The 12144-nt window shown below is 43.5% G+C and overlaps 1 protein-coding gene across 7 annotated transcripts in view; it reads right to left on the bottom strand.

The window, feature by feature from the left end:
- Positions 1–12144, bottom strand: part of LOC105487966 (WD repeat domain 19) — a 93725-nt gene that overhangs the window by 16886 nt on the left and 64695 nt on the right. For 5 of the 7 annotated variants that reach the window (XR_011621350.1, XM_071093721.1, XM_071093719.1 and 2 more), the window contains 3 exons: positions 11779–11847; positions 3113–3190; positions 1154–1250 (listed from right to left, as the gene is read on the bottom strand). Coding sequence is in view for 6 of the 7 variants with exons in the window: in XM_071093721.1 (XP_070949822.1) it covers positions 1154–1250; positions 3113–3190; positions 11779–11847 (244 nt within the window). In the remaining variant the exon portion in view is untranslated. Of the gene's footprint in view, positions 1–1153; positions 1251–1275; positions 1893–3112; positions 3191–11778; positions 11848–12144 lie in introns of those variants that run through there. The other 2 variants (XM_071093723.1, XM_071093720.1) reach the window with 2 other exon arrangements.

The raw sequence follows: 12144 nt of genomic DNA on the forward strand, positions 1-12144 counted from the left end.
TCTCCCTACTCCAACCTTCAGGATGCTGTGGGTAACCCAGCAGTCGCTCTTATTTTAATTGTGCCTTTTCAGCCTATTTCTCTTTCTAGTCTGGCACTTGTCACCCTGTCCAACAACTCTGAATTTACTTTCTGTCTCTCCCATCAAATTATGACCTTGAGGGCTGAACTGTGGCTCAGTTCTCTCTGTATCCTGAGCTTCTAGTACGCATCTGACAGGAAGAAGGTGTTGTTAGATCAATGTAAGCTGAAAAAAGTAATGATTTATTTGACTGCATATTTTCCAAAACTGTGTCCACATCTATAAAGATTTAAGATCAGCTCACAAAAATTAATGAAGATATCAGACTAATTCTGTCACTCAGTAAGTACAGACAGCACATGTGAGCAGGACCATCCTGAAGAGTCTATCAACAGTCTCTGCATATTATCAAGAACTAGGTCCGCTGGGCGCGGTGGCTCAAGCCTGTAATCCCAGCACTTTGGGAGGCCGAGACGGGTGGATCACGAGGTCAGGAGATCGAGACCATCCTGGCTAACATGGTGAAACCCTGTCTCTACTAAAAAATAAAAAAAAAAATTAGCCGGGCGAGGTGGCGGGCGCCTGTAGTCCCAGCTACTCGGGAGGCTGAGGCAGGAGAATGGCGTGAACCCGGGAGGTGGAGCTTGCAGTGAGCTGAGATCGCGCCACTGCACTCTAGCCCGGGTGACAGAGCGAGACTCCGTCTCAAAAAAAAAAAAGAACTAGGTCCATAACAGCACCGCATCATTACCCTCCATTGCCTAATGTCTCATATTGTTAAGGCCAAACACAGGGAATGGAAGAAAATGCCATGAGTCTGTAGGAAGGGGGTTGTGGGCTGGAGGGGTGACAGGAGACATCATTCATGAGGCAGAAACTCTGAGGCTGTGGGGGAGGAGAGGAAATAGCACTTGATAAGAGACGGTCTTAGTCTCTTACATTTATACAGTCTCCTGGGACAGTACATTGTTTAACCCCTCTGAAACCTAGAAATGGTCATCTCTTTAGTCTTTTGGGTTCAAAGCAAGCCCATGTTAGGAATGTAGGGGCTACTCTTTCCTACACAGAAAAGGGGCTGGGGCTTGATTCTGCTGCCTGTTTGGGGAGTAACACGTATGTATCATGGACCCACCTGCAGACTGCTCTTCTCTGGCAATGATGATGGCAGTCTGGGCAGCTTCTCGGTATTGCTTCAGAGCCATGTACAAGCGGAACAGGTACTTGGCATCCTGACATATAAACCATTATAGAAACATTAGTTTCTTCATTAGCTAAGGGGAGATTAAATTTTGTATTTCAGTTAGAATCACATTCATCTGCCAGTAACTGAGAATTGATACTGCTTTAAAAAACTCAATGAATAAAGAATTAGTTTATTTATTAAACATTTATTCAGAGCTCAATATGGCCAGGTGGTATTCTAAGTACTTGAGAAATACTAATGCATTTAAATCCTCATACCCACCCTGAGAAGAAGGCACTATTGTTATCCTGATTTCACCGATGAGAAGCTGAAACAACAGGAGGGGGCCAGCCAGGATTTGAACCACAGAATCTGAGTCTGTATTCCTGACCCTAGTCCACAGACCATTTCTCATGTGCTTGGAAACAAACGATATTCTTACATGACACATGAATTTTGCAAACTTTCAAGAATTTTTATATGCATATCAATTTTTTCTGACCTATAAAATTTTCTTTGGCCTTTGGCCATTTTCCATTCCTATTCCAACTTTAGACAGCTGCGAGCATCTGATGCTGGTTTTCAGATTATTAGAGTAAGTGGACACCACGGGAGGTGGCTGAAGCAGCTGAAGGGCCTGTATCCTTTGATGAGTTAACTGAGCTGCTCTGGGTCTCTGTGGCTTTATCTGTAAGATGCAGAAAATGGACTCAGGGACCACTACAGTCCTCTCCAGCGGTGACATGCTATTGCCCTTGCTTCCAATCAGTGACTTGAGTTCTTCACCAGCAAATGTCCTTGAACATAAAGCAAAGGGGAAGAAGGAGGTCTGGGGCATTCTCAAAGGTATGTGAGTCTCTCCTCACCAGGACTGGGAGAAGATGGACATTCTGTAGGAAGCCACAGTGAGTCACATATTTTGAAAATATGCTTGTAATGATTTCTTTCTTACTTTTTCTTTTTGAGATGGAGTCTCACTCTGTTGCCCAGGCTGGAGTGCAGTGGCACAATCTCTCAGTTCACTGCAACCTCTGCCTCCTGGGTTCAAGCAATTCTCTTGCCTCAGCCTCCTGAGTAGCTAGGACTACAGGCGTGTGCCACCACGCCTGGCTAATTTTTGTATTTTTTGTAGAGACGGGGTTTCGCCATGTTGGCCAGGCTAGTCTCCAACTCCTGACCTCAAGTGATCCACCCGCCTTTGCCTCCCAAAGTGCTGGGATTACAGGCATGAGCCACCGCACCTGGCCAATTTATTTCTATTTTATGTTATAGAGAACTACCTTTATGCTTAATCTGATTTTTGTTAATTTCCATAATTTTGGGAATGTAAACAAAGCACACTCTGAGTTTTAGAGATGAGTGCTAGGTCATCGTTTCAATGTCAGTAATCTTTTTTCATAGTTTATTCTAGTAAACAAAATTATAACATTTGAGAAAAATTGCATGTGGTGAGGATTGTTATCTAGAGGGGCATGGCTATCTCACAGGTGACAAAGCCAATTTTAAAGAGTAAATATACATTATCCTCCAAAACGCAGGGTCTGTCTAGATCAAGCTTGCTCTAGCCATGGCCTGCAGGCCACATGTGGCCCTGGACAGCTTTGAATGCAGTCCAACACAAATTTGTAAACTTTTTAAAAACAGTACGACTTTTTTTTGTGATTTTTTTTTTTTTTTAGTTCATCAGCTATTGTTAGTGTATTTTATGTGTGGCCCAAGACAATTCTTCTTCTTCCAATGTGACCCAGGGAAGCAAAAAGATTGGACACTCCTGGTCTAGATTATCTACACTACTGGCAGGGAGAAAATTTTTCACGTCTATGTTGTAAAAGCATGATGGGTAAAAACAGGCAGAATCAAACTGTAACTGGGATCTGAGGACGCACACGAAGCCCACGTGTTCAGTACCTTAGGCATGCCATCGTTTTCCCCCAAGAGGTGGTCTATCAGCTGATTGGTCAGCAGTTCATCTTTGGCCTGACCAACCTGTTTAATAAGAGAGGAAGACCCAGCAAATTCACCATCTTAAATCGAGCAACACTGGAGAAAAAGACAATCTTCTGCTTAGGGAGATGGAATAAAAAACATTAATAGTATCTATAGTAAAGTGCCTGAAATATGACATAGGATCAGGGCCTTTCTTCATTTGTTGCTAGATTCTCCATTAATAAAAATCTATCCTTAGACGCTATAGCTTTTCTTAGCTGCTGTATCAAAATACCATATTTTCTTTCACATGCACAGAGAATGTACTTCTTGGATTTATTTATTTATTTATTTATTTATTTATTTATTTATTTGTTATTACTATTTTTTGAGATGGAGTCTCGCTCTGTTGCCAGGCTGGAGTGCAGTGGCACGATCTCGGCTCACTGCGATCTCCTCCTCTTGGGTTCAAGCGATTCTCCTGCCTCAGCCTCTTGTGTAGCTGGGACTACAAGCATGCGCCACCACACCCAGCTAATTTTTGTATTTTTAGCAGAGACGGGGGTTTCACCATGTTGGCCAGGATGGTCTTGATCTCCTGACCTCATGATCTGCTCACCTCAGCCTCCCAAAGTGCTGAGATTACAGGCGTGAGCCACCGTGCTCGGCCCTTGGATGTTTTAATAAAAACTTTAAGATAAATGACTATGACACCTTGAGGACAGCATCTTAAGCACAAGCGCTGACACAACGATATCATTCCAGGTGCCCTCCTCTGCAGCGGCTCCCTGAGGAAAAGGTCTTGAGCACAACTACACGTCATCAAAAGTGTAAAGAAGTGAGGGTCCCAGCCAGAGAAGCCTGGATAAAGGCAAGCAGCTGAAATGTGGGTGCGGCTCTGGAGAGAAGGCTGGCTTAGAAATCTTTACTTAAAAGTCATCTCCAGGCCCGGCACGGTGGCTCACGCCTGTAATCCCAGCACTGTGGGAGGCTGAGGCGGGTGGATCACTTGAGGCCAGGAGTTCAAGACCAGTCTGGCCAACATGATGAGACCCTGTCTCTCCTAAAAATACAAAAATTAGCTGGGTGTGGTAGTGCATGCTTGTAATCTCAGCTACTTGGGAGGCTGAGGCATGAGAATCGGCTTGAGCCTGGGAGGCGAAGGTTGCAGTGAGCCGAGATCGTGCCCTTGCACTCCAGCCTGGGTGATGGCGTGAGACTTTGTCTCAAAAAAAAAGAAGAAAAAAAATTCATCTCCATAAAGGTGAGTTAAATCATTGAAGTATTGGGTGGTGTTGAACCGGAAAAATTATGTACCACATTGTAGGATGGGCATCTATGAGTTTAATAGGAACAGAATGTGTGAGGTCAGGAATTTAGGGGGAGCACTAGGGAATTACTGACAAAATTAGGAGGCTTCAGACTTCTGTGTCTATTAAAAAGGAGTGAGCCAAAAACACACCTGGAGCTCAACTTAGGGACACTGAACAGTCTTGTCATGGTAATGACATTACCATGAGAAAACCACCAGACAATGGAGGAAATGATCACTAGGGACTCAGCAACACATGGCCTTGCTTGCTACACCTCAGGGGAGGTATGAGGACAAGTCTGCAAGTTATCTGTCCGGTACAGGAAGGGTGCAATCAGCAGACTTGAGTAAGAGAGAGATGGCCCTGAACCTGCAGGTGCAGAGGCTCTCAGGCTGCAGGATTTCTGCACACTGCCCTGCCTGTGGTCACCATCAGGGCAAAAGCTAGGCTTTCACCAATCTGTGTCACCTCTGCTCTTGCCACTTCGGTAAAACAGGGATGTTGGGACATAAATGATAGAGCTTGTTCTCTTGATGGCTTCTGTGGATGGCTTTGGGTGAATAAGCCAGGACAGAGAAATGGTTAAAGCAAAGGCTCTGGAGCCAGCCTGCTGGGGGTCAATTGAGTGACACTACTTGAGACCTGTGTGATCTTGGGCAGGTTACTCTTGGGGCCTCAACGTGGGCAGTAATAGCACCTAACTCACAGAACTGCTGTGAGGATTAAATAAGTCAATACACGTACGCGGCTTGAACAGGTGCCAAGTAGACAGGATTGTCAAATACAGACAACAAAAATACAGCATTCCCAGTTAATGTTAAATTTCAGAGAAGCACTGAGTAATTTTCACTATTACGTATGCAAAATGTGGCCACCCCACTGGCAGGGTCAGCACTCGATAGGTGTCCCTATTTTTTTTTTTTTTTAGACGGGAGTTTCATTCTTGTTGCTTAGGCTGGAGTGCAATGGCGTGATCTCTGCTCACCACAACCTCCGCATCCCAGGTTCAAGTGATTCTCCTGCCTCAGCCTCCTGAGTAGCTGGGATTACAGGCATATGCCACTACTCCCGGCTAATTTTATATTTTTAGTAGAGATGGGGTTTCTCCACATTGGTCAGGCTGGTCTCAAACTCCCGACCTCAGGTGATCCGCCCACCTCGCCCTCCCAAAGTGCTGGGATTACAGCTGTGAGCCACCATGCCCGGCTGTCCCTATTGTTTTTGTCACCAGCAATAATGGCAGCTGTCCCCAGGGAGAGTGGAGCATACTCGAAGTGTCAGGACAGACAGGCAGACAGGAGAGCCAGCAGGGAATAGATGCGGCCAGGCAAAGGCAACTCATGGCAGGGTGTGGATGGAATGCTGAGGGGCGCTTGCATTGAAGGGGCAGAGGGGCCAGGGAAGGAGGCTGAGAAGGGACCATCTGAGAAGGAAGTGGAGAACAGAAGATGCAGTGTTCTGAGGGGAAAAACGTCCAGAAAGATGTAGTATAATAGGGTAAAATGTTACTGTAACATGGAGTAGGGTGAAGACTGACACGAGACTTCTATATTTAGCAAGTGAGAGATCTGTGGGGACCTTTTCAAGCAAGTTCATGGAGTGGGGAAGGCAGAAGCTGAGTGCAAGGAGGTAAGGAGGACTCTCCCAACTCACCTGAGGGACACCAGTGAGCCCCACCTTCCCCATCATCTCCCAGTGAGGGGTCTCATACTTCCCTTCCCCCTCCATAAACCAAGGAGGTGTTTCAAAGCCTTGAGGTGTCGAGGATGGGGATGGGTGGGGGTGGGTGAAGCACAAGCATTTTGACGGTGAACCCGATAACTCAGGGGTGTGGCTTCTGGCTGCGAATCAGCAGGTGAAAGAGCGCGCACATTGTGAGAAAATGCAAGTCATGAGTAAAAGTGATTTTTTTTTTCTCCCAGGGGAAGGTCCCCGAGAAAGAAAGAAAGAAAGAAAGAAATGGAAGACTGGGAAGGAAACTTGTTATCACCTGTTTTCACTGAGCTAGGGACCAACATGTGCTCGATTCAACAAATATTAATTGAGTGACTGCCACGTGCTGAACACTCTATGAAGAGATGGGTTCTGGACCTTGAGGAACTTGTAAATCTGAAGGGAGTTACTATAGCGGTAAGTGACGTTCAAAGTACTTAGACCATTCTAGGGAGGGTGAAATGTCATCTCGAGGACAGTTTAGGAAAGGCTTATTGGGTAGGAGTATGAGAGGCAGAGGTGCAGGGGTAGGGGTGTTTTAGGTGTAAGGCGCAAGAGTGAAGGAACGAAGGAAGGGGAACCCTGAACTATTCAAATAAAAGAGGGCAGTTTAAGGCTGGCCACTGTGCTCACACATGTAATCACAGCACTTTGGGAGGCCAAGGTGGGAGGATCACTTGAGCCTAGGAGTTCAAGACCAGCCAGGACAACACAGCAAAAACCCATCTCTACAAAAAATATAAAATTAGCCAGGTGTGGTGGCATGTCTGTAGTCCCAGCTACTTGGGTGGCTAAGGTGGGAGAATTGCTTGAACCCAGGAGGTCGAGGCTGCAGTGAGCTGTGATCATGCCACCTGGGCAACAGACAGAGACCCTGTCTCAAAAGGGGGTAAAAAAAAAAAAGTGGCCAATTTAGTTGTAGCACAGGCTGCTGACCTAGAGGAGTGTAAGAGGTAAGTGGGAAGGAAAGAAAGCGTTGGTTTTAGTCCCATATCGATTACTTTCTATTTGGGTGTCTGTAGGTTAGTCATATCATCTTCTGGTACCTCGGTTTCCCCATCAGTAAAATGAAGGAGGTTAGACTGGTTCACTTCCAGGTATTTCTAAGATTTTATGATCCATGAAGGATAATTTGGGAATAAATTGTGGAGGCAATGGGGAACCACGAGAGGTTTTGCAGCTTAAGAATAAAATGATTTGCAGCTGCACCTGAAAAAAAATCCAGTAGTAAAATTCAGAATGGACTTGTCTGAATGAAGTAATCCCAGCAATAAGTACAAATATGTTGGTTTTACTGACTACATGTCCTTGACCTTAATAAAATTTAACAAAATCCATTAGAAATACAACATTGAGGAAGTATTGTGGGATTACAGAATACTAATGAAAGGAGAGAAATTTGACAGCTGCAAGGGACATCCGTAATTTTGTCTAATACTCATTCCTTCAACTCTTCTGAGAGATGCTTCTGCTTCACTTCAACCATGGAGTTTCAGTGGAAATTCCATGTCTTAGGAGACCCCATCTCCATGGCTACTGAACTTTGTCTAGTGGTGGGAATTTGACCCAATTTGCCCAGGCATGATATTCCATCCCTGTGGCCACCAGTTGATTAATCTTGCAATGGACACTTGAACTACCCAAATCAGAGTCCTTCTGGACTTATTAATTAAAGGCAAGTCTTCTTCTTCTTCCAATGTGGCCCAGGGAAGTCAAAAGATTGGATACCCCGATCTAAGTAATAATCATCAATGGTTGCTGAAATCATTAGGTGACAAGTTGATGGGAAAGCTTATCACAGATTGATCAGGTTGACCACATCTACACCCAATAATCAATCTTAACACCATAAAAAGAGAGACCAGGCTGGGTGCGGTGGCTCTCCCCTGTAATCCCAACACTTTCGGAGGCCAAGGTGCATGGATCACTGGAGGTCAGGAGTTTGAGAACAGCCTGGCCAACATGGTATAACATCCGTCTCTACTAAAAAATAGAAAAAAAAAAAAAATAGCCCGGTGTGGTTCATTTTTTTAACCATAGGAGCTGGGTGGGCACCTGTAGTCCCAACTACTCAGGAGGTTGAGGCAGGAGAATCACTTGAACCCAGGAGGTGGGGTTTGCAGTGAACCAAGATCATGCCACTGCACTCCAGCCAGGGCAACAACAACAAAAAAAGACCACAAAAATATGGGCTACTATGAACTGAGTGTTTGTGTCCCCCACATACCCCAAATTCATCTGTTAAAGCCCCAACCTTTATGTAATGGTATTTGGTAATGGAGCCTCTGGGAGGTAATTAAGATTAGATTGTAGCCTTAAGAGGAAGGGAGAGAAATCTCTCTCCTTGCATACATGTATAGGAAAGGCCACGTGAGGACACAGTGAGAAGGCTGCTGTCTGCAAGTCAGGAAGAGAGCCCTCATCAGGAACCAAATTACCAGCACCTTGATCTTGACTTCTCAAACTCCCGAAGTCACCCAGACTATGGTATTTTGTTATGGCAGCCCAAGTATGATTTAAGATATGGCCCTACTAGGCTGGGTGTGGTGGCTCATGCCTTTAATCCCAGCACTTTGGGAGGCCAAGGTGGGCAGAGCATTTGAGGTTAGGATTTTGAGACCAGCCTGCCCAACATGGTGAAACACTGTCTCTACTAAAAATACAAAAAAATTAGTTGGGTATGGTAGCACACATCTGTAATCTCAGCTATTGGGGAGGCTGAGGCAGGAGAATCACTTGAACCCAGGAGGCAGAGGTTGCGGTGAGCTAAGATTGCACCACTGAACTCCAGCTTGGGTGACAAAGTGAGACTCTGTCTCAAAAAAAAAAAAACAAAACAAAACAGAAAAAAAAAAAAAAGATATGGCCCTACTGCTGTGATGATAATAGGAAGTACACGGTACCATCTATGAAGTTGCTTTTACAGAAATGTCATCTATATCTGATCAAGTATCTAGATTTAACTACTAGTGAGTGGGAAATACAGGGTAATTATACCACAAGGATGTAATTAGCTAAATCAAAATATCAGAAATTCCTCAGGATAAATGACCCATTTTCTTAACAAATAAATAGCAAGTATGCGTGTGCGGGCGGTGTTTAGGAGATATAGATAGAGTTGAAGAGAGAGAGAGAGAAAAGGAGAGAAGGGAGGGGAAGGGAGATTAAAAGAGACTTAAGGCCCATATAAACTAAATGTAATACATGAGCCTTGTCTTGATACTGAGGTGAACTAACCCAACTGTATGAAAGCATTTATGCAAGAGTTGAAGAAATTCGAACCCTAACTAGATAGTTGACAATATCAAGGAATTGCTATTAGAAAAACTGGAACCCTCACACAGTGCCTGTTGGAATATAAGTGGTCAGCCGCTTTGGGAAACAGTTGGATGGTTTCTCAAAATGTTAAACATAGGGTTTACATATGGCCTAGCAATTCCACTCCTAATACACTTAAGAGTAATACACTTAAGAGAAATGAAAACACATGTCCACATGAAAACTTGCACACAAATGTTAATAGCAGTATTACTCATAATAGCCAAAAAGAAGAAGCAACAAATGCCCAATAACTGATGAATAAACAATGTGTGGTATATTCATACAATGGAATATTATTCAGCCATAAGAAGGCATGAATTCTTGTCACATGCTACAACATGGAAGAGCCTTGAAAACATGGTGCTAAATCAGAGAAGCAGGCACAAAAGGCCACATATTATATGGTTCCATTTATATGAAATGTCTAGAATAGGCAAATCCACAGAAACAGAAAGATTATAATATACAATACATACAGCAATCAGGACAATGGAGTATTGGTACAAGGACAGACTAAAGGAAAAGACTAGAAGATCCCAAACCAGATTCACACTACATGGTAATTTCATGTCATTTCATTTATGACAAATGCTCTGTGGCAATTCAGTGGTGGAAAAGATGGTATTTTGATAAATGGTGCTGGGTCAACAGGATATCCACATTGAAAAGAAATATCCTTGACCCCTACCTTATACCATATGCCTAATTAATTCGGGATGGGCATAAGCCTAAATGAGACAGATAGAACAAACTACTAGAAGAAAACATAAGGGAAATATTTTCATGACCATGGGATAGGCAGAGATTTCTTTTCTTTTTTTTTTTTTTGAGATGAAGTTTCGTTCTTGTTGCCCAGGCTGGAGGGCAATGGCATAGTCTCGGCCCACTACAATCTCTGCCTCCCAGGTTCAAGTGATTCTCCTGCTTCAGCCTCCAAAGTAGCTGGGATTACAGGTGCCCGCCACTATGCCCAGCTAATTTTTGTATTTTTAGTAGAGATGGGGTTTCACTATGTTGGCCAGGCTGGTCTTGAACTCCTGACCTCAAGTGATCCACTGCGCCCAGCTTAAAATTTCTTAATTGGACCAAAAAGCACTAACTATAAAAGACTCATGAGTTGAACTTTATTAAAAGTTAAGAATTTCTGCTCATCAAGAGAACAGAAAGGCAAGCCATGCCTTTGAAGATTTTTGCAACATATATCTGACAAAAAGACCTGTATTTAGAATACTATGACCTAATGATTCTACTCCTGGATATATACCCAGTAAAACTGAGGGCTTTTGTTCACCAAAAGACATGAACAGCTTTATGGCAGCTTTATTCATAATATGGCCAAACTGGAGACAACTCAAAAGTCCATTAACAGAGTAAGGGGTAAATAAACTGTGGTACAGTCATATAGTAGAATACTACACAGCAATGAAGAATGACCTATTGCTGAGCTGGACGCAGTGGCTCATGCCTGTAATCCCAGCACTTTGGGAGGCTGAGGTGGGCAGATCACGAGGTCAGGAGTTCGAGACCAGCCTGGCCAACATGGTGAAACCCCATCTCTACTAAAAATACAAAAACTAGCTGGGCATGGTGGCAGGCACCTGTAATCCCAGCTACTCGGGCGGCTGAGACAGGAGAATCGCTTGAAACTGGAAGTTGGACGTTGCAGTGAGCCGAGATCACGCCACAGCTCTCTTGCCTGGGCTAAAGAGCGAAACTCTGTCTCAAAAAAAAAAAAAAAAAAAAAAAAGAATGACCTATTGCTATGCGCTGTAACATAAACGGACACATTTGCATACATAATGCTGACTGAAACTGGACACAAGCGTACACATGCGTGATTGTGGTTACCTTTGGTGGGGGATATTGACTGGGGGGTGACATGAGGGAGACTTTCGGTAGCTGGAAATGTTCTATATCTTGATCTGGGTGGGGGTTACACAGGTATGCACAGAGGAAAAAACTAATCCAGTTGTACACTTAGGATTTGTGAACTTTACTGTACTCAAGTTACACCTAAAAGAAAATCCAAAGTTTCTTATCTTTTAGACAGTGATATTGTATTCACAAGTGAAATGATATGGTGACTGCGATTTACTTAAAAAAAAAAACAACACCCAGGAAAGAGGGTGAGGGTATGAATACAATGAGGCTGTCTATGCACTGACAGCTGTTGAAGCTACATGATGGGTATGTAGGGGTTTGTTATACTGTTTGGTCTACTTCTGCATATATTTAAAATTTTCTTCAAGAAGTTTTTTTAAAAATTGGCATTCTTGAAAGTTTCAGTCAAAGTGTACTTACAGTTTCAATTGCCATTTCTATTGCCACATTGTCTTCTGAGCTTGGGCATTTCAGGAAGTGTTTAAGTGCCTGAAAAGAGAATTATAGCAATTAAACATTTTCAGAATATTTTCACATTAGGGAAAACAAAGCTTTCACACAGCTTTTACACAAAGTAATTACAGTCTGTGAAAGTATCTTCATCTCAACCAGGGGCTCGCACAGTGTTGGATCTTAAATATATCCTTAAAAGCTGGGTATAGTTTAAAAAATGGAAGGACCCAGTTAACCCTCTGAAGAATCTAGTCCTGATGAAATGAAAAGGCAAAATGTGCCCTTTTCAGTAGGAAGATTTACTTATTTTCATTCATTTATTCTTTCAACAAA

This window comes from Macaca nemestrina, chromosome 3 (assembly GCF_043159975.1).
Source record: "Macaca nemestrina isolate mMacNem1 chromosome 3, mMacNem.hap1, whole genome shotgun sequence".
NCBI classification, from domain to species: Eukaryota; Metazoa; Chordata; class Mammalia; order Primates; family Cercopithecidae; genus Macaca; species Macaca nemestrina.